The 20,003-nt window shown below is 41.7% G+C and overlaps 2 protein-coding genes across 2 annotated transcripts; one reads left to right on the forward strand and one right to left on the reverse strand.

The window, feature by feature from the left end:
• Window positions 1-244: 244 nt before the first annotated feature.
• mis12 (MIS12 kinetochore complex component) lies at window positions 245-6,930 on the forward strand. Its single transcript, XM_029627563.2, has 2 exons — window positions 245-353; window positions 5,132-6,930. The coding sequence occupies exons 1-2, from the start codon at window positions 329-331 to the stop codon at window positions 5,791-5,793; spliced, it is 687 nt and encodes a 228-aa protein (XP_029483423.1). The 5' UTR covers window positions 245-328; the 3' UTR covers window positions 5,794-6,930.
• An 8,249-nt stretch (window positions 6,931-15,179) lies between these two features.
• On the reverse strand, window positions 15,180-18,223 carry LOC115104657 (E3 ubiquitin-protein ligase RNF26-like). The gene is made up of 2 exons (XM_029626009.2): window positions 18,031-18,223; window positions 15,180-17,694 (listed from the first exon to the last, which is right to left on the reverse strand). Exon 2 carries the CDS (start codon window positions 17,681-17,683, stop codon window positions 16,280-16,282), a length of 1,404 nt encoding a protein of 467 aa, XP_029481869.1. The 5' UTR covers window positions 17,684-17,694; window positions 18,031-18,223; the 3' UTR covers window positions 15,180-16,279.
• Window positions 18,224-20,003: the final 1,780 nt, after the last annotated feature.

The raw sequence follows: 20,003 nt of genomic DNA on the forward strand, positions 1-20,003 counted from the left end.
TCAGTTATAAATGTTACAAAGGCAGCCAAAGAAATGTGGTCTATTTCAAATAGTTACAAAATAAAACTAAAATTGTACTTTAATGCCTTTTAATTGATGGTGTGAAAATGTTGATATGGTTCGTCGTTGGGCTTCTTGGGTCGCCTCAATGGTACTTGTGCCTTGTGGTCCACAAAGCCCGTCTCTTCCTGGTTCATCCACGGAGTTCTAGGTTCAACCAACGAAGTGTTATGTGCTCCGCCAGAAAAGTAGACGGCGATACTGTGCATGCAACATCTTGTAGTACCAGCTGACGACTACAGACAAAAAGGGCGCGGGAAATTTGGAAATGGCGGAGTACATAACCAGTGAGGGTAAGGGGCAAAATAATATGAAAATTATTAATTCTTTACGAATAGACATTCCAGTATATGTAAATAGTTTGTTTGACATGTTCGTCTAAATGGTTGCCTATCCATTAACGCCAATAGTATGTGTTTCGCACTAAAAATGCATTCCTCGACGCGTCCGTAGTCATCGTAATAGACTGTGTAGCCAGCTACGGTTAACTAATTAGCTAGTCCAAAGATATTGATCATTCATCTGACTCTACTAGCTAGCCTAGTTGTTTCTTAGGTCGGCAAGGTGTTTCAGAAGTGGCTTGCGTGATTAACTAGTAGATTGTAACGGCCTAATGTGATGTTTCATTAGCCGATACATGTTAGGTAGCTAATGTTTAGCGTAGCACAGGGACTTTTCAATATTTCCTCAATTCCCCACTTGGAAGACACCCAGTGTATTCTAAACGTGTCTAAGTGTCATGTCTAGTTGCAGGCTATTCGTTTGAATTTAGAAAATGCTCCGTAATTATATCAGTGCCCCCCCATGAAGTAACTTTGATACAAATGCTAGGTAGGTTTCCATTAACCCAGGTTTATTCGACAAAATACATGTAATTGCGACGTGTAATGGAAACGGCAGATGGGAGACATTTTCTAAACTAAAGATCGACATCAATTTTTATCTGTTCGACAGAGGGCGAACTTTCTTTATTGTGACAAATGAAGATGGAAACGGTGTTTTTGGAATATATTATGATTGCCGAATCATTTTGAATGTACGCGGGACACGTGATGTCACCTCTTAACTATTAAAATGCATATGTCTTGCAAAATGTATTTTTTAAGCTATAACAGATTGTTCTGATTTTCAAGAATGCCTGAATTGTTTCACCTTGCTTTTCTGTTTGGCTGGCAAGTTTGACCATCAAATTATTGCAGATCTACAGTAATGCAAGTTTCACCATGGTGATATGTTAGCCATGATAATTATTTAAGCAATAATGCCCAAGGGGGTATATGGCCTATATATAATGGCTAAGGGCTGCCCTTACATGCTGACCAGCCCGCGCGTGTGCCTCTGCTGTTGTGAGGCTGGTTGGACATACTTACAAATTCTCTAAAACAAACTTAACATTAAATTCTCTGGCAACAGCTCTAGTGGACATTCCTGCAGTCAGCGTGCCAATTGCATGCTCCCTTAACTTGAGATATCTGTGGTATTGTTGTTACAACTACACGTTTGATTGGCCTTTTATTTTCCCCAGCACAAGCTGTACTTGTGTACTGATCATGCTGTTTAATAAACTTTTTGATATACCACCCCTGTCAGGTGGATGTATTATTTTAGCAAAGGAGAAATGCTCAATAACAGGGATGTAAACAAATGTGTGCACAATTTGAGCGAAATGAGCTTTTTGAGCATATGGAAAATGTCTATTTCAAATCAAATTTTTCAAATCAAATTTTATTGGTCACATACACATGGTTAGCAGATGTTAATGCGAGTGTAGCGAAATGCTTGTGCTTCTAGTTCCGACCATGCAGTAATATCTAACAAGTAATCTAACAATTTCATAACAACTACCTTATACACACAAGTGTAAAGGAATGAATAAGAATATGTACATATAAATATATGGATGAGCGATGTCCGAACGGCATAGGCAAGGTGCAGTAGATGGTATAGAGTACAATATATACATACATATGAGATGAGAAATGTAGGGTATGTAAACATTATATAAAGTGGCATTGTTTAAAGTGGCTAGTGATACATTTATTACATCAAATTTTTAATTATTAAGTGGCTAGAGATTTGAGTCAGTATGTTGGCAGCAGCCACTCAATGTTAGTGATGGCTGTTTAACAGTCTGATGGCCTTGAGATAGAAGCTGTTTTTCAGTCTCTCGTTCCCAGCTTTGATGCACCGGTACTGACCTCGCCTTCTGGATGATTGCGGGATGAACAGGCAGTGGCTTGGGTTGTTGTTGTCCTTGATGATCTTTTTGGCCTTCCTGTGACATCGGGTGGTGTAGGTGTCCTGGAGGTCAGGTAGTTTGCCCCCGGTGATGCGTTGTGCAGACCTCACTACCCTCTGGAGAGCCTTACGGTTGTGGGCGGAGCAGTTGCCGTACCAGGCGGTGATACAGCCCGACAGGATGCTCTCGATTGTGCATCTGTAAAAGTTTGTGGATGTTTTTGGTGACAAGCCAAATTTCTTCAGCCTCCTGAGGTTGAAGAGGCGCTGTTGCGCCTTCTTCACCACGCTGTCTGTGTGGGTGGACAGTTTCAGTTTGTCTGTGATGTGTACGCCGAGGAACTTAAAACTTTCCACCTTCTCCAATGCTGTTTCGTCGATGTGGTTTGGGGGGGTGCTCCCTGTGCTGTTTCCTGAAGTCCACGATAATCTCCTTTGTTTTGTTGATGTTGAGTGTGAGGTTATTTTCCTGACACCACACTCCGAGGGCCCTCACCTCCGCCCTGTAGGCCGTCTCATCGTTGTTGGTAATCAAGCCTACCACTGTAGTGTCGTCTGCAAACTTGATGATTGAGTTGGAGGCGTGCATGGCCATGGCAGTCATGGGTGAACAGGGAGTACAGGAGAGGGCTGAGAACGCACCCTTTTGGGGCCCCAGTGTTGAGGCTCAGCGGGGTGGAGATGTGGTTTCCTACCCCTCCACCTGGGTCATTTCAGCTTATGAAACATGGCACCAACTCTTTTCATGTTGCAGTTGTATATTTTTGTTCAGTGTATTAACGCCCATCAGCCAGCTGGAACAGAGTAGTAGTCTGACTAGGTGATACTGTATTTTTAATAGCTATTGCATGACATATTTTGTGAAACAACATAGCTAGCTAGCTAGGTAGTTTTAACTACAGTACAGGAATGTTTGGTCAGTTGATTGTAGTTTTATTGCTATAAACCTGAGGTTAACTATAAAAAGTGATTATTGTTGTTATCCAACCAGATCATAATGTCTGAACACTTTTCTATTTATCAGCAACACATTTTACAACCAGAGGAAAGGAGAGAATGAGCCAGTTGTAAATGTTTTGACTGGTTAAATTTGTACAAAGCACATTAGAGCCAAGAGGAACTCGCACTGTACAGAACTTGGGCCCTATTTCCAATGTGGTCGTTGAAGGAATAGACAGACTGCAGGATTAACTAATATAAATACACTTCTCCATCCAGCGTTTGTACTGTCATGAAAAGTCATGGCATTTTAAAATAGTTTTCCAGGCCAAGAAACATTTTTGGGAAAATGATAAAATCTGAAAAGTCATGAAAAATAATTTTATAATTTCTGTTAATGTAGTTTTATTTAGGCACATTTTAAAAATATTTGATCAATCAAATAAAAAATATACATATCAGCCAGGATCAGCATGACACTTTAGTGTCTGTTTGCGCGCATCACTTGCATGTGATGCTCCCGAGTTGCGCAGCGGTCTAAGGCACTGCATCTCAGTGCTAGAGGCGTCACTACAGACACCCTGGTTCGAATCCAGGCTGTATCACAACCGGCCGTGATTGGGAGTCCCATAGGGCGGCGCACAATTGGCCCAGCGTTGTCCGGCTTTGGCCGGTGTAGGCCGTCATTGTAAATAAGAATTTGTTCTTAACTGGCTTGCCTAGTTACATTAAAAAATATATAATAGTAATTTATGCATGTGTGCGAGAAGAGTGGGCCTTTGCCCAAGGAGAGAGAGACAGTCGCACATTGACGTAGCCTATAAAATATTATAGAGAACAGACTAACTAGGTAGCCAATTCAAAAACATATATTGTACCCTATAGTTCGCTGTTGAGCTATTATTTGTATGCGTTGTTTTCGTCATGTCCCCCCAAAAATTCCACCGACACTTGCAAATAAGGCCATACAAAGTTGATTTGCTATTTTTGAACGATTTGCTTTTTCCATTAATAATTTAAAATATTATTTTTGACGAAACAAACGATTCACTTCGCCATTGCATTAGCTGGGATTTGGTTCAATCGCGGTGAATCGAATCATGTGAATTAAAATAATAATTTGTGAATCACGAACAGTTATTTTGGGAAAAAATATTTGATGTGGTGGCCTTTTGGGTTATGTGGCTTCAACTTGTTTTGTAGATACTAGCAGGGGGATCAAATGTATGGGAAATTGCAATTCAATAGATGCTAGTCAGCCTGCAATGTAAACACTTCTAAGGTATATTTGACTAAAGTTAAAGAGGTACATTTCCTGAAGAAAATATGTGGGCTTGCTTTAGCTGAATATAGCGATTTGTAGCTTACCATAGCCATTCGATCTTTGATATATTGAATGAGCTAATTCTTTAAAAAGGCACAAAACCTATTTTGTTGCAATCAAGGGTGGTCAACCATCCCCCAGGAGAGCTAATGGGTGTGCAGACTTTTATTCCAGTCCCCCCTCTAACAAACCACATTTTAGAAATTAGCTGCTCAACCGGACCTAGATAAACTATCTCAGATGTGTTTTAAGCAGGGCTTAATCAACAGCCTGCACACCCAGTAGCTCTCCACATGTTTTATACAGTTGCGTAACAGGTATTCTACTTTAAGTGCCTTGCACAACGACAGGAAATGGTGCATGGGATCAGAGAGCAGCCTTCCAGTGTCGATACCACATTACACTAACTGTTTTATGTACGTATAAAAAGGAAGCACCAATTGTTGGTAATGCCACCAACTGTTTGTCATGGAAATTTGGTTAAAAGTCAAGGAAATTCTATCTGCCAAAATATGTATGAACCCTGTGCATCCCAATGTAAAGACAATATTCTGCCTTCTTTTTTTCTAGAGGAGGCAACGTCTCCCTCCTCCCTCAAGCTGTACGAGGCACAGTTCTTTGGTTTCACCCCTCAGACCTGCATGGTGAGAGTATACAGTGCCTTTCAGGACTGCCTGAATGAATTGCTACTTGTCGTAGAAGCAGTGTTCGTGAGAAAACTAAGCGGAACTGAACCAAATGGAGAGCAACTACATTTAAGGGCAAGAGAATGCACCCAAAAGTTGCAGATATTCCTTCAGGAACGCTTCAAGCGTCTGTCTGGTCGCATGGAAACCGTTTTGGTCAACAACGTCCTCTCAGTCCCGCCTAATGTGTTGCTGCCTGACGACCAGCCACACAAAAAGTACCCTCAACGTTTAGAGGAGGTTCTTAAGCTGGAGTCTTCCCTGGCGGAGCTGCAACAAGCGTACCAAGTGGAGGTGTGTGCCAGGCAGGCCTTGCTGGCTGAACTGGAGGAGCAAAGAGAGGTCCAAGAGCAGCTGGATGGGATCCTGAGCTGGATTGGAGAACTACAGGCAGCATGGATGCAGGAGGGAATGGGCAGCTTTTACAACAGCTTCTGTGTGATGATGCAGTCGGTCAAGAAACTGCAGGCTGTCTTTGGAGAGATCAATAAGAAAAGCAAAAGACTGGATGAGGACTCGTCAGTGGGATGGACCCACATGGTGTAAAATACTGTTGTGAGATGGGTAGGTTGCAGGTGTGGCAAAATTCTGACTTGGAATAGCACCCTCTGTCAGACAAAAGACAAATAGAATTCTATGCCTTTGGATGTATTAACAATTATACAATTTATCAGACACAAGTCTTACAAACAAGAATGTGAGCAGTTTTTAAATCATAATTCATCTTTGGTTTGATATATTTACTTTTTGATGGATTACTATACTTTCAAAATATATTATCCACAATTTGAGTAGTAAGAGGCTCAAGCAGTTAGTCTTCTTTTTTTTATCTCCCAGTCTTAACTCTGGTTCTCTGGCATTCTTTATAAATGTATGTTCATTAATGAATGAACTTTGGAGCCATAGTCACCACAAGGGGGAAGCATTGGTTTGTTATTGCCATCTCAAATGTAAATTGACCAAGCAGTGCCATTGTACAGTGTGAATTATTTTTGATTCGTTGCCGTATTATCTTTTTGGCAAAATCATTAAATGTACAACACTTTAATAATTTTGAATAAATAAAAGTGTAATTGTGCAATTGCATCTGATTTAAATCAGGTATCATTTAAATCATTCCAATCCTTTCTCATCATGGTCTCTATGTCAGATGCAGTCTAGGCTTGTCTGTGATGTCTAATGCTGTATGATGTTGACTGATAAGTAGCTGGTTTGACAGTGGGCTGCTCTGACAGTATGGTCTTGGTGGGAGTCCCAGCAGTGATCATACAGTTGTGTGATGTCCATGGCTGGAACCCCAGGCTCCATATTCATAAAGGGTCCTTCCTGTTAATGGATACCGGGAATGTAATTACAGCCTATGTTTAAAAAATACAATAAAAACACATTTAATTGAATGTTGGCCTACATTTTACCAGCAGAGAGTACATTCAAATAGGTGTACAGATTTCCCCCCAAACAAGGCAATATGCACTGGACATCCAACATGTTGTTCTGGTTTCAGTATGTCGAGATGCACATTTACATGCATGCTCACAACCTAATTCTAAATTCATTGTATAATTATTTGAATCATTTGTTAGCCTGTTGTGGTGGATCCAGTCAGGTAACATCAAAGTAGCATAACATGTCTGTGAAGTCAGGTTCAAACCTTTTCATGCTCATAATTAAACATGAGACGTATGTCTGGTTTATTTTTATTTCTGAAGCCTGGGGATACTTTTATCTCAAACTCTTCATTCAAAGACTATCATGGACACTATTACTGACAGTTGTGACTGCTTTGCGTGATGTATTGTTGTGTCTCTACCTTCTTTGTGCTGTTGTCTGTGCCCAATAATGTTTGTACCGTGTTTTGTGCTGCTACCATGTTTTGTTGCTACCACGCTGTGTTGTCATGTGTTGCTGCCTTGCTATGTTGTTGTCTTAGGTCTCTCTTTATGTAGTGTTGTCTCTTGTGATGTGTTTTGTCCTCTTTTTAATTGTTTTTATTTTTATCTCAGCCCTCGTCCCCACAAAGGCCTTTTGACTTGCCTAGTTAAATAAAGTTAAAATAAAATAATACTTTCACATCTTAGTCTACTCTGCATATTAATGTTGTGGTTTATTATGTATAAATGTTCCACAGCCACCTCACAATTCCAAGACGTGTAAAGGCACTAAATATTTATCCGATGCAGTAGATGTGAGTATGCACAATGGAAACTTAGATCACAAAGAATTGGTACCATTTGAAAAATGTACAACATTTTTGCCAAATTTCCATACAACTATTGTGAATGTTATGGTACATAGAGTGTATTGTACAGTAGTTCTGCTCTCCCAAAAAGTGACATGTCTTAGATGTAGTGCTGCTGGAGGGCTAGCACTGAGCCTGAGCAGAATAAAAAGGATGAGGAAAGCAGTGAGGGGTCTGAATATGGGGGAGGGGAGGACTGGGTTAGCAGCCCCACCCTCTCGCTCTCTTTCATCTCTCTCTCCCGTTAACGCCAAAGCAGCGGGGGGGCACCCAAACGAGCCCAAGGACGCAGGGATGGAGCCTCTCATCAGTAGGGTGGAATGGGAAGACTGGACAGGCTGCCTACTGTAAGCCCACCTTTCTCTCTCGTTCCTTCTTCCTCTCTCTTCAATCCCCTTCTTTCCCATTCCCTCTTTGCATCTCCCCAATCCCCCTCTCTCCCTACCCTGCCTCTGTTACACCGGGGCTCAAGTCCGCTGATAAATAACTTATCTTTCTTTTTCCACCTTCTCACTCAGCCAGGACACGTTGCTGACAGGGCGGCAGAGTAGCAGCTATCCCTGAGTGGGCCCGAAATAGTGTTTCTGTCAGATAGGGAGCCAGTGAGTGAGGCAGGAGTGCAATGTTAATGAAGTTCAATCTGGGATGGGGTGATTAAGAAGGGTGGAGTGGGGGAAGAGAGACCCCATTAGTTTAGTGATAGAGTGAGAGCTCTTTCTCAGTGCAATGGGGGATACAGGGAGAATGCTGATTTGAGTATGTACAGGTTTGCTTGGTGCCCTTACTACTCTTGACCTGCACACAATGAAAAGAGTGACTCTTCAGGGGTGACATTTTAACATCCCAAGCTATAGTGCCACTATGATTGGTCTTGAATGTCATGATATGCAAGGAGGATAGTATGATCAATATGGTGGGAGTAGTCAGAGGTTTCTCTACGGTTGGCTAGGTCTTATGCTGATGTAGCTACAAAAATTTAAGCTCTATTTGCAGTTAAATTGCATAATGTGAATACTGACATAGTGAAGTAACTCAAATGTGATTCAGAAATCAAAATAAGGGAAAGAATTTGACTTCATTTGAGCAGTGGTATAAACTTAAGTGAAAACACTTTAAAGTACTACTTAAGATGTTTTTTTGGGGGGTGTCTGTACTTTACTATTTATATTTTTGACAATTGTTACTCCACTACATTCCTAAAGAAATTAATGTACTTTTGACTCCATACATTTTCCCGTGACACCCAAAAGTGCTCATTACATTTTCAGTGCTTAGCAGGAAAATTGTCCAATTCACACACTTACCAAGAGAACATCCCTTAACATCCCTACTGCCTTTGATCTGGCGGCTCACTAAACACAAATGCTTCGTTCGTAAATGATGTTGGAGTGTGCCCCCAGCTATCTGTAAATAAATAAAAAACATTGTGCCATCTGGTTTGCTTAATATAAGGAATTAGAAATGATTTATACTTTTGATACTTAAGTATATTTTAAACCAAATACTTTTAGACTTTCAATTTTACTTGAGTCATTTTCTATTAAGGTATCTTTACTTTTACTCAAGTATGAAAATTGGGTACTTTTTCCAGCACTGTTCAACAGCATGTTGAACAATTTACAATTGCGATTACAGAAGGACTGTAGTGTGAATATGCAAACATTTATATATATATATTTTTTAAATCAGGTAGTTCATATACTTTATGATCTCTTGTCCATTTCCATTGTGCTTCCATCTATTGGTAAGTCCTTTTAGAAAATGGGATGTTGAGATAAGATCATAAAGTGTATGAGTAATGGATGATCAATAGGGCTTGTGGAAAGTTCTCCTTGGGCTACATTTACATGGACAGATTATGCAGCCAATCAATGGAAAAAAGCTGCTCAATTATGCATACATAAATTGCTGGTTAAACAAAACTGGCTAAACAGTGACCCTATGGTCATATGTCCTTACATGAAGTTGTCAATAAGATTTAGGTTTTCATTGAGCATGGCTACTTTTAGCTAGTTATTTCCTAATTGAAATGTACACAATTTGGTCCCAATCAGGTTTACGGAGTGGCCTAGTTGAATTATAGACACATAAGACTCAAATATGCACATTTATATAAACAATATATTCTGTCCAATTCTTACATGGACATAAAAGGCACATCATAAAAACTCTGAGAGTACAGTATGTTTCAGTACGCTTGTGGCTGGCAGAACATGGATTAAAAAGAGAATTCATCTTTATTCAGCATGGCACATGGGGAATAACCCTGGCATGAGTTCCCCACACTCAAGCAATGATTACACATATTCAGGGTTTCTGTGGTTTCAACTACACACGTTCCTATAGCAACCAGAAAATGCAGGCAGCAGAAACTATGCTTGTTATTCACCTTAGGTGCTTTTAGTTTCTTCCAGACAGTCAAATAGCATTCTGAAGTAGCCAAGCGTAGCCTTCTTTCACCAGCTATGTGCCATTTTTGGTGGAGTTGAAACAAACATTTCTTCAATTAAATGAATAAAAGTCTAGCCATGTGCACTATAGATACTTTTGTATGTGGACACCCTTCAAATTAGTGGATTTGTCTTTTTCAGCCATACCCTTTACTGATAGGTGTATAAAATCGAGCACATAGCCATGCGATCTCCATAGATTGGCAGTAGAAGGGCCTTACTGAAGAGCTCAGTGACTTTCAACTTGGCACTGTCGTAGGATGCCACCTTTCCAACAAGTCAGTTTGTCAAATTTCTGCCCAGTTAGAGGTGCCCCTGTCAACTGTAAGTGCTGTCATTGTAAAGTGGAAACGTCTTGGAGCAACAACGGCTCAGCCGCGAAGTGGTAGGCCACACAAGCTCACAGAACGGGGCCGCTAAAGTGCGTAGCACGTAAAAATGTCTGTCCTCGGTTGCAACACTCACTACCAAGTTCCAAACTGCGCCTGAAAGCAACGTCAGCACAATAACTTTTCATCGTTCAAGCCTAAGATCACCATGCGCAATGCCAAGCGTCGGCTGGAGTGGTATAAAGCTAGCTGCCATTGGACTCTGGAGCAGTGGAAACACGTTCTCTGGAGTGATGAATCACGCTTCACCATCTGGCAGTCCGATGGACGAATCTGGGTTTGGTAGATGCCAGGAGAACGCTACCTGCCCGATTGTATAGTGCCAACTGTAAAGTTTGGTGGAGGAGGAATAATGGTCTGGTCCTGTTAGTTCGGGCTAGGCCCCTTAGATCCAGTGAAGGGAAATCTTAACGCTACAGCATACAATAACATTCTAGACCATTCTGTGCTTCCAATTTTGCAGCAACAGTTCGGGGAAGGTCCTTTCCTGTTTCAGCATGACAATGCTCCCATGCACAAAGCGAGGTGCGTACAGAAATGGTTTGTCCAGATCGGTGTGGAAGAACTTGACTGGCCTGCACAGAGCCCTAACCTCAACCCCATCGAACCCCTAATCACCCAACATCAGTGCCCGACCTCCGTAATGCTCTTGTGGCTGAATGGAAGCCAGTCCCCGCAGCAATGTCCCAACATCTAGTGGAAAGCCTTTTTATAGCAGCAAAGATGGGACCAACTCCATGTTAATGCCTATGATTTCGGAAGGAGTTGTTAGACGAGCAGATGTCCACATACTTTTGGTCATGTAGTGTATTTTGATATAGAATTAATTGATTCCACCATAGTTTTCCTTTTTTCTAAAGAAATTGCACATATGCCTACAATTACAGAACTGTATTGGGAATTTCTGTTGGCCACAAAACACATTTCTTCAATCCAGCGCTCCGTATGATCAATTACATTTATTTTCCTGTGCATCCCCTCCCAACGGCCTCCAAGCCTTTGTTCCTCCGTGGCTGCCCTTTGAGGACAGACTGTCATTGGATTGGGGTGGCCCTGGCCTGCTCTCCAGGGTGCTGAAAGGCCATTGCTCTCCTGCTGCTGCTCCGTTCTCTAGCCTCGTAATGGAACAAGGCTACTGGTTAACCTTCGCCTTCATATACCCTAGACACCACTGTTCCCATAGCTTTTCTATTTGTTTTTACTGGCCAGTTATTGAGCCTGAGCTTGTAATTACACTGATGTTCTACTCTGATCTATGTTTACTGCTAGGACAATAGAGACAAGGTGGTTTCTGCCTACCATTTAGATGTCCAGCTCACAGCTTGGGGATATTTCTCAACGGTCTCGGTTGAAAGAAAAGACTGGCACAAATACAAGCAAACTCTAGCAATTTCTTAGCAGCAGCTCAAGTATTCTGGAAAGCTAACAACACCATCACGTTTTAGGCTTTTGCCTCAAAGGGATTTTCTGTCTTCTGGGGCGGTGGTGACAAATTCCACATTTTCCTGAGTGTAAAATCAATTAAAACATACTTCAAATAACTGTGAAACCCCAATTTCAAGCTTGTAATTTTGGGGCAAAACATAAGGAAACATTTCAGACTTTTGTGAAGAAAAAAAAACTTAACACAAAGTATCAGGCGTGATTATAGAAAAATATTTATCAAGGATCTGAACCTTGATAAATAAACATTCTCATTATATAATTTTTTTGGAGCAATTAAAAATGGCAACATACTGCCTAAATTACAACATACAGTAGTTTCAATAAATAGTTAGCACCAATACTCCATGATGCATCGTGCTTGTAAACAGATACTATAGTTAGGGACGGTTTTCTACTTTGTAAGTAGGCTTATTTCCCATCATTTAATGGTGGATAACCTGGAACAGGGATTCCCAGCAGACAGAGGCTCATCCCTTGGCCTTTGGGGTGTGACCTGACCCAGTCAGAGAGTGGTGGGCAGTGAGGGGGAGGGACTGGCCCTGGTACAGCCTAGCAGACAGCTGGTGACAGATTGAATTATCCTGGCTGGCAGCCCACTAGAGTCAGGGAGAGGAGAAGACAAAAGCCCTCCTACGCACCCACCCGCTCTGCCTGGCCCGCAGTCTGGGAGTGGAGGAGGACCCCCCCCCAAGCTTCTCTCTGTCTATATGGAGCTCCATGGTTACCAACACTCCCAACACTTGACATTACGGACAGGCAATGGACAGCTAGAGATGGACATAGAATACAGTCTCTGAAGAGTGTACAAAACATAAAGGATACCATCCTAATATGAAGTTGCAAAAGGATGCTGGCCCATGTTGACTCCAAAGCTTCCCTCAGTTTTGTCAAGTTGGCTGGATGTTAGGGTGGCTGACCATTCTTGATACACATGGGAAACTGTGAAAAACCCAGCAGTGTTGCAGTTCTTGACACAAACCTGTGCGCCTGGCACTTACTACCATACCCCGTTCAAAGGCACTTAAATCTTTTCTCTTGCCCATTTACCCCCTGAATGGCACACACACACAATCCATGTCTCAAGGCTTAAAAATCCTTCTTTAACCTGTCTCCCCTTCATCTACACTGATTGAAGTGGATTTAACAGGTGACATCAATAAGAGATCATGGCTTTCACCTGGTCAGTCTATGTCATGGAAAGAAAAGGTGTCCTTAATGTTTTGTACACTGTGTACATTGAGGCGATAGAAAATTATGGTGAAGCAAATAGTCTGTTGGCAATTTTGAGGTCAGCATGAACTGATGGGACTTTTATTTTCAAAAGCACCAAAACCTTTCAATGAGAATGTGCAATTTGCACCTCACGACAAAACCCTCCAAAAAATTGCCTCATTATGAAAAGACGTGCATGTTTTTTCTTTATTCTACATAGGCAGCTATTAGGACACCTCAGACAATGGGCGAGGCATGAGTGGCTGGGTGAGGCAGCTGTCACAGCGGACGCGGGGAGTCGCGGCTCTCTTTCTCCTAGTTGTCACTCAGCCTGGAGGGTCCAGAGAGGGCTCCTGCTGGCCAATTATCCCCCCAGAACCAACTAAGGCCCGTAATGGCAGCCTTGCTGGCCCAGTGCCAGGTCAGGAGGGGAACAACGGCTGGTCCAGAGAGAGGTAGGGCAGAACAGGGCCACTCCCCGGCCTCAAGAGCAAGACGTCCCACTAAGGAAGGGGCCTTTACCCCCCTGCTGTTCCCTCATGTCCTTTCTCTTGTGCTGAAAGAGAAAAACATAAGGCCTGAATTCAATTTCCCAATGGTGTTTAAATGATAATACGGGGTAGTAATGACTGAGTGTGGGTGGCATTCAATCAATTATGTACGTTTTACTGTTTCATACTAGTTGATGTATAAAGTGTAAAGTCAATACAAACTTTTCTCAGATAGAATGCACTGCAGTGTAACCTGGATTCAAGCACTTTCAACCTAGGAACTCCTGTGTATTAAACTACTGTTCTTTACATTGAATAATAGACAGGGGAGCAGGTGACAGATCATTGTAGCCCACACCAGTCTCACAGTACTATTAAAATGACACAATGACAAATCAGAGCTCATACAGTGAATATGATTACCAAAACAGCAAAACACTTAAAACTGCATTGTTTGCATATTTTTTTTCCTTGGCCAAAAATATCTGGGGGTCACTGTGTGTGAGACATCCATCATCCAGATTTATGTCAATGAATAAAATGCATGTGAATAGTCTACCACCATGCCCTATGGCGTACACACACCATCTGCAGTGGTGTTAACATTTCAGTTTTGCTTAGTCCCCAATATGTGACAAATAAAGGTATGGTGAAGTGTTACTAATGTAGTCGCAATCCTAGATAAATTGAATCGATGTGTAAAATATAGATCTCTACAGAAGTCCAGAGAGGACATATGAATAAAAATAATATTCCCTCGTTATGTTGAGTTCACAACTTATTTATCTCATGATCACAAACATAACAATAGTTTTGTCGATATTAAAATCATTTTCTCATGATCACGACATAAAAGTTGTTTTGTTGAGATCCCGAGAAACTCTATAAATAAGAGTGGAGGGATTGATGATAGATTAACAGTATGGCTGAGGTGGCAGAGCCCATGGTGGATCAATGCATACATTTTTGTTGTTTGCTACACTAAGGGATGGTACATTTCATTCTAACCATGCTTTCATTTGTGTTTGGAGCTCATTATTAGTTTACAAGTTAGAATGTTAGCAATTTAATTGTCCCTTACCTTTGAGCTAAGAGACATTTAACACCTGATTGATAGCTGACAGGCAGCACGGTCTCCCAGGCTGTGTGCCACCCCGAAGACCACAGCAAGCAACATCACAGCTAACTTGGCTAGTCTTGTGGGCGAACTAGCTCGCTAGTTAGCTAGGTAGTCTTGTTAGCCAGTTATCTATGCTGATTGTTAGCTTGCATAACTGATATGTGTATAAATGTAAGGGACACTTCATGTTTTATGGATAATATTTACATTTACAGAGTGGGTGAGCTACATTCCCGACAGGCTGATCAGATTCAATAGCAGCCTCAGATTCAACAGAGAATGGTAAATCAAGATGCTGCCAGATTAGCAATCAGTCCATTATGTATATGATCAAGAGTGGGCGTGCTCTATTCCTGGCATGCTAATCAGATTCAATAGCAGCCTCAGAGGCTGATAAGTCAGTAGGCTGTCTGCAAGAAGCCTAACATAACACAAGTTGTTTTCATATCTAGTGATCATGAGATAAATCGTGATCTCCACATAACGAGGGAATTATATTTTTTATGAATATGTCCTCTCTGGACTTCTGTAGATTTCAGCTCGTTAGTTTTGATGAATAAATACACACTGGCAAGTACACATGAATAATATGGAACTATAGCCTACAAGGCATAGCCTGTTGCATGTTTATTTGATATGATACAAAAACATTGACAAGGGTAATGAATAGACAGCACGTGTATCTGAATAACTTTAAAAAAACATTCATAAGTACAAAACATAGAAAAATGCATGACCTTGTGCATCAAATCATAACACAAACTTAAGGTAGTGTAACATTTTGCCAGTATACATATACAGTATGGATGATAAACAGTTCCTTGAAATATATTAGAGAAACGTTAGTCTAGTTCACTCTGAATTTATTAGTTGTCAAACAAATGGGATTATTCCTCATCTTCACAATTTATACATTGTTATAGGCCTATAAGTCATTTCTAAGTTATCTATATAAAATATATGACAGTACAGGTGCAGCGCTCCTACAGTATGTGCCTGAAAGATGGAACTGGAAGTATTCAACATCTATTCAATTACAAATGTAATATTTTGTTCACTGTACAAGTCAGCACAGCAGCTTCGTAGCCAGTGCAATATAGTTAGTGCAACTGTGGAAAACCATCAAGGATATGTCCACATTATATAAACTAAAGGACCAAACGCCTAAAATGCAAGTTGCAATATGAATTAATTGAACTGGTGGAAGCAAAGTGTGAGCATCAGAAACCCTATGGGCTTATTTGGGTCAGAGCATGGATAGCAATGTACTGCACAGAGCCAACAAAACTCTACAGTCAGTGCTATTCTATAAAATTAATGTGAATCTGAATGTTCCACCCCACTAAATAGGCACCATACATACAGTACCATTTTTTACATGACAGTGGACAAGAGTTGTGTTTTATCAGCACAGCTATACACTGTGGAGGTCTATCATCACTCATTATCCTGAGTTTAAAGTCTTCCCCTTCAGTGTTCGTAGATCTAAAATGTACAAAAGAAATAAGTAATATGGCAGAAGCTCTTTTAAAGCCCATTGGAAGTCAAGCTGAAGCCATCCCCATTATGCTAACTGGGGTTGTTTTCAGACTGGCTGCATTTCTTTCTATGTATTTATCAGTGTCCCGCTCTTTAACTATGGGGGAGTGTCTGAAATGGTACCCCAAAGGGCACTACCAGTTCCCTCAGAGAAAGACATCCATGGTTTGTGTGATGGCCTGTCGGCAGAGGGGACAGCTGTGCTGCTGGGGGGGCTGCTGTAGCAAGATGGCCGAGCAGTGGCGACACAGGCACAGGTGGCGGCAGGGCAGCAGCAACACGTTCTTGACCCTGTCCTGACAGATTACGCACTTCTTCCTCTCCTCATGCTCCTTCAATAGACTGAGGAGGCCAGTGTCAACTGGAGGGGCCTGGCTGCCTTGGCCAGAGGCAGGCTGCTGCTTCACTGTAGTCCTTGTTGTAGACTGGTGGTGGTATTGGTCTGGGTCAAGGTTGAGGTCATCCCACCTACTGTCGAGGTGTTGAAGTGTTGAGTATAACTCCACTTGTTCTCTTCCAGTCTGTTCTGGGGGAAGAAGGGTACCTGTATGGTTAGTAGGAATACCTGGGGCCCTTGGATCCAGAACTAGGTGCCCCACTCCACCTTGGTCCACAGAAGTCTGTACTGTTCTGCCCCTTGGCTGTCTTGCTTGGGCCACCTGCCCCATAGCCTGTGGTCCAGCTCCATTGTCCTGAAGAGCTTGAGCTTGCTCCATGGCCAGCAGGTAAAGTCTATAGATGGTTCTCTGTAGACTTAGCATTCCTGGGATTGTGTTGACAAAGTGAAGACATTGCTGGGCCACATGACGAGGCAACTCTGGGTTGAGATATAGCAAGGTCAACGCAACAATGACTGCTGTTAAGAGCAAGCCATAGATGTTGAGCATGAATACTGTGATAAAGACATGACCGAGGGAGCCCAGAAACTCAAGAGCTAGTTGGCAGGGTGTCCAAAGCAGTACAGAGGTGCCCACCAGGCAGCTGTATAGGAAGGTGAGAAGTGTGAGGGCCAGCTCCAAGGCTTTATGCAGGGGGCCTGACACTGCCTCCCAGGCCCCTACCATTGCAGAGAAGCAGTTCTGGGTACCAATGAGAAGAATGTTGACGATAGTGTTGACAAAGTAGAGAACGAGGCTGAACGCAATGCTAAAACCGTCACAAGTCTGTTTAAGCACAGTATGTCCAGACAGGAATCCGCGGTGTAGCAGCTCTTTGGTGCGCCATGCAACATGAGAAGAGAGGTGGCCCACCATTTTGAAACTCTCGAACACCCCTCCTAAGGTCTGAAGCCATCCCTCCAGTAGATTGAAAGCTCCGTGTGCTGTGCTTGTGACCACCTCTGTTACAGTGAGGAAAGAGAACAGTGCACAGTTCCAGTATTCTAGTAAGATGGAGCCACTCGGGACCACTTGCAGGTCGTGCATTGATGAACCCATGTTGGAGAAAAGTCGGCCTAGCCAATTCACAAACCAGATGACCAAGTCTAGTAGAAGGCAAAAAGTGTCCAGGCATTTCCCAATAGCACAGGAAACAAAGTTCACTACATCCATATTAGTGTTCCCTACAGGAGACAAGAACGTGTTAAAGTTTGCCATTGAACTACATTTACGTTTAACACACTAGTTAGCTAGCATGCTATCAGTTAGGCTAAACAGCATAGTTAGCGAACTTTCAAGCTGTGCAACATTATTAAGTGGCTAGTTAAAGCTATTATTCCCGATTACCAATGACATAACACGAACTGAGATTAACAGAAATGTTAAAAATGACACATTGAAGAAAAAACACCTCTAGTATGCTATTTCTAATGCTAATGGAAACCCCACCCACTATCAGCTAGCTAGTTAGCAAGTTATGCTAGCTAGCTATAGCAGATAACATAGAAAACGGATCTCACCTTACATAGCGTATATAACACGCTAACCAATTGCTACCAATGGGATAATTGGATTGATATACACCCTGGTTGACACAATCAATAAAAATGTTTGCAGGCTCCAATCTAAAGACGCTGTCATTTTAGCCATCCATGTAAACACGACCAACCAGACAGGAAGATTAAATTTTGAGAAGCCTATCTAGACAAAATAATCGAACTCAGATCTTGTGATGGTGACTGCTTCAACTATGATGCCTGCGAAAGAAATAAGAACGACAAAGAATAAAATAACAATAAATACAAATATTATATTCTAACTATTAATGAAATTGTAACAGTAGTTCGTTTATCATGAATCATAGTGACCTTATACTCTTAATCATATATATTTTTTATCATACTGTCATGTCCATATTATCCTGTTTTTGCATGGACAGTGGAAACATATTTATACATATTTAGTGCCATTACAGTTTCTTTTCACATGTATTTTTCAATAGTTTCCCATGCTCTGGTGTTTCCTGGCTAGACAGTGGTCAACCGCAAAACTGTGAGATATTGCACACTCATGTCACCCCCTGTCATTCTGTGCTTTAAGAGACAATACAGGCCAAGTAATTTGATATATTTACATTTACATTTAAGTCATTTAGCAGACGCTCTTATCCAGAGCGACTTATTTACTTACCCACCTACTCACCTGAGGCAACACCATTCATGTAGTAACACCATTAACACCACTGTACTGTAGGATATCCCAAATATAAAGCCATAATCTCACTCAACAATTCACTAACGACTCTAGAATGAGAAAATGTATCTTGGGCAGATCCTAGTCCATGTTGTGAGACACTAACATGCTATTTCTAATAGACGTCTTGTATCTCATTATGAGTCAATAAATCCCTCAGCACCAATGTATGTTATCTGTGATTGATCTCGCCAGCAAGCTTGCCCTGAGGACAGTCATAATGGAACTGGCAAAAAAAAAATCACAAATTTGACTGCTTAACACCCATGTCCACCCCCATCCTGTCTGCTCAAGAACCGCAGCCAACCGTGGCCCTTATCAAATCATCGCACAACCTGAATATATGGCTTCTTTTGGAGGGTTGAAAAGCATAATCAGTCATGTTCCTTCATCCCAGCTGTGCGTGTGTGATGTTGTCTTAGAAGAGAGAGCTGTTTTGCACCCACCTCTGTGCTTTCCCCACTATTTATGTCATGCTACTCGACTTTCTAAAAATATGTGGTAGTGTACAGACTAACACGAGTCAGTCAACAAAAATGCCTCCATTTGGAGTCCAGAATAGGGTGTTACCCTCTTCAAATGACTTAAACCATACATCAAGCCCTCTTGCTCTTTAAGTGACATCATGGTATTCCATGGATGAGCCTCCAGGTTAACAGATAGGTAACCCAATGTCCACAGTTAGTCCTTTGTTATTTCCCAGACATTTCTCAGACAGCTGCAATCTCTCTAACTCTCTTTCACTCTCTCACTCCTCTCCCGTTTGTTGTTCTTGCCCATCTTATCACAGCTGCTGCTCTCCTTCAAGCCCAATGTGGAAAAATGGCATCAGACACCCTTCTCCTGCCAATTAGGACCCCCACTAAACACTCCTCATATAGGCCTTTGGAGCATTCAACACTTGTCCTTACTAATAGCACAATTGGATGCCTCCACTGTCTCACCCTGAAAGAGTTGTCCATGTTTAATGTTTAAGATGTTCTGAGAACAGGAAGGCTTTTCAAGACTCTGCTGGTGGAAGTGCACTGTCGGTATCCTAGGTTGATGTTTGATATAAACCCTTTCAATGTATCAAATAGGAAAGATAGTGGACATTCATAGATTGGTCAATAGAATAATGCCAATGATTCTAATGTAACAATTGGTTCCATAGACATAATAGAATGGGGGAATAGCACACTCAACTTATTGTTGCGATGATAAGTACATTTTCCCATACAGCCAAGGACACACAGAACAA

Source organism: Oncorhynchus nerka, linkage group LG22 (assembly GCF_034236695.1).
Source record: "Oncorhynchus nerka isolate Pitt River linkage group LG22, Oner_Uvic_2.0, whole genome shotgun sequence".
NCBI lineage: Eukaryota > Metazoa > Chordata > Actinopteri > Salmoniformes > Salmonidae > Oncorhynchus > Oncorhynchus nerka.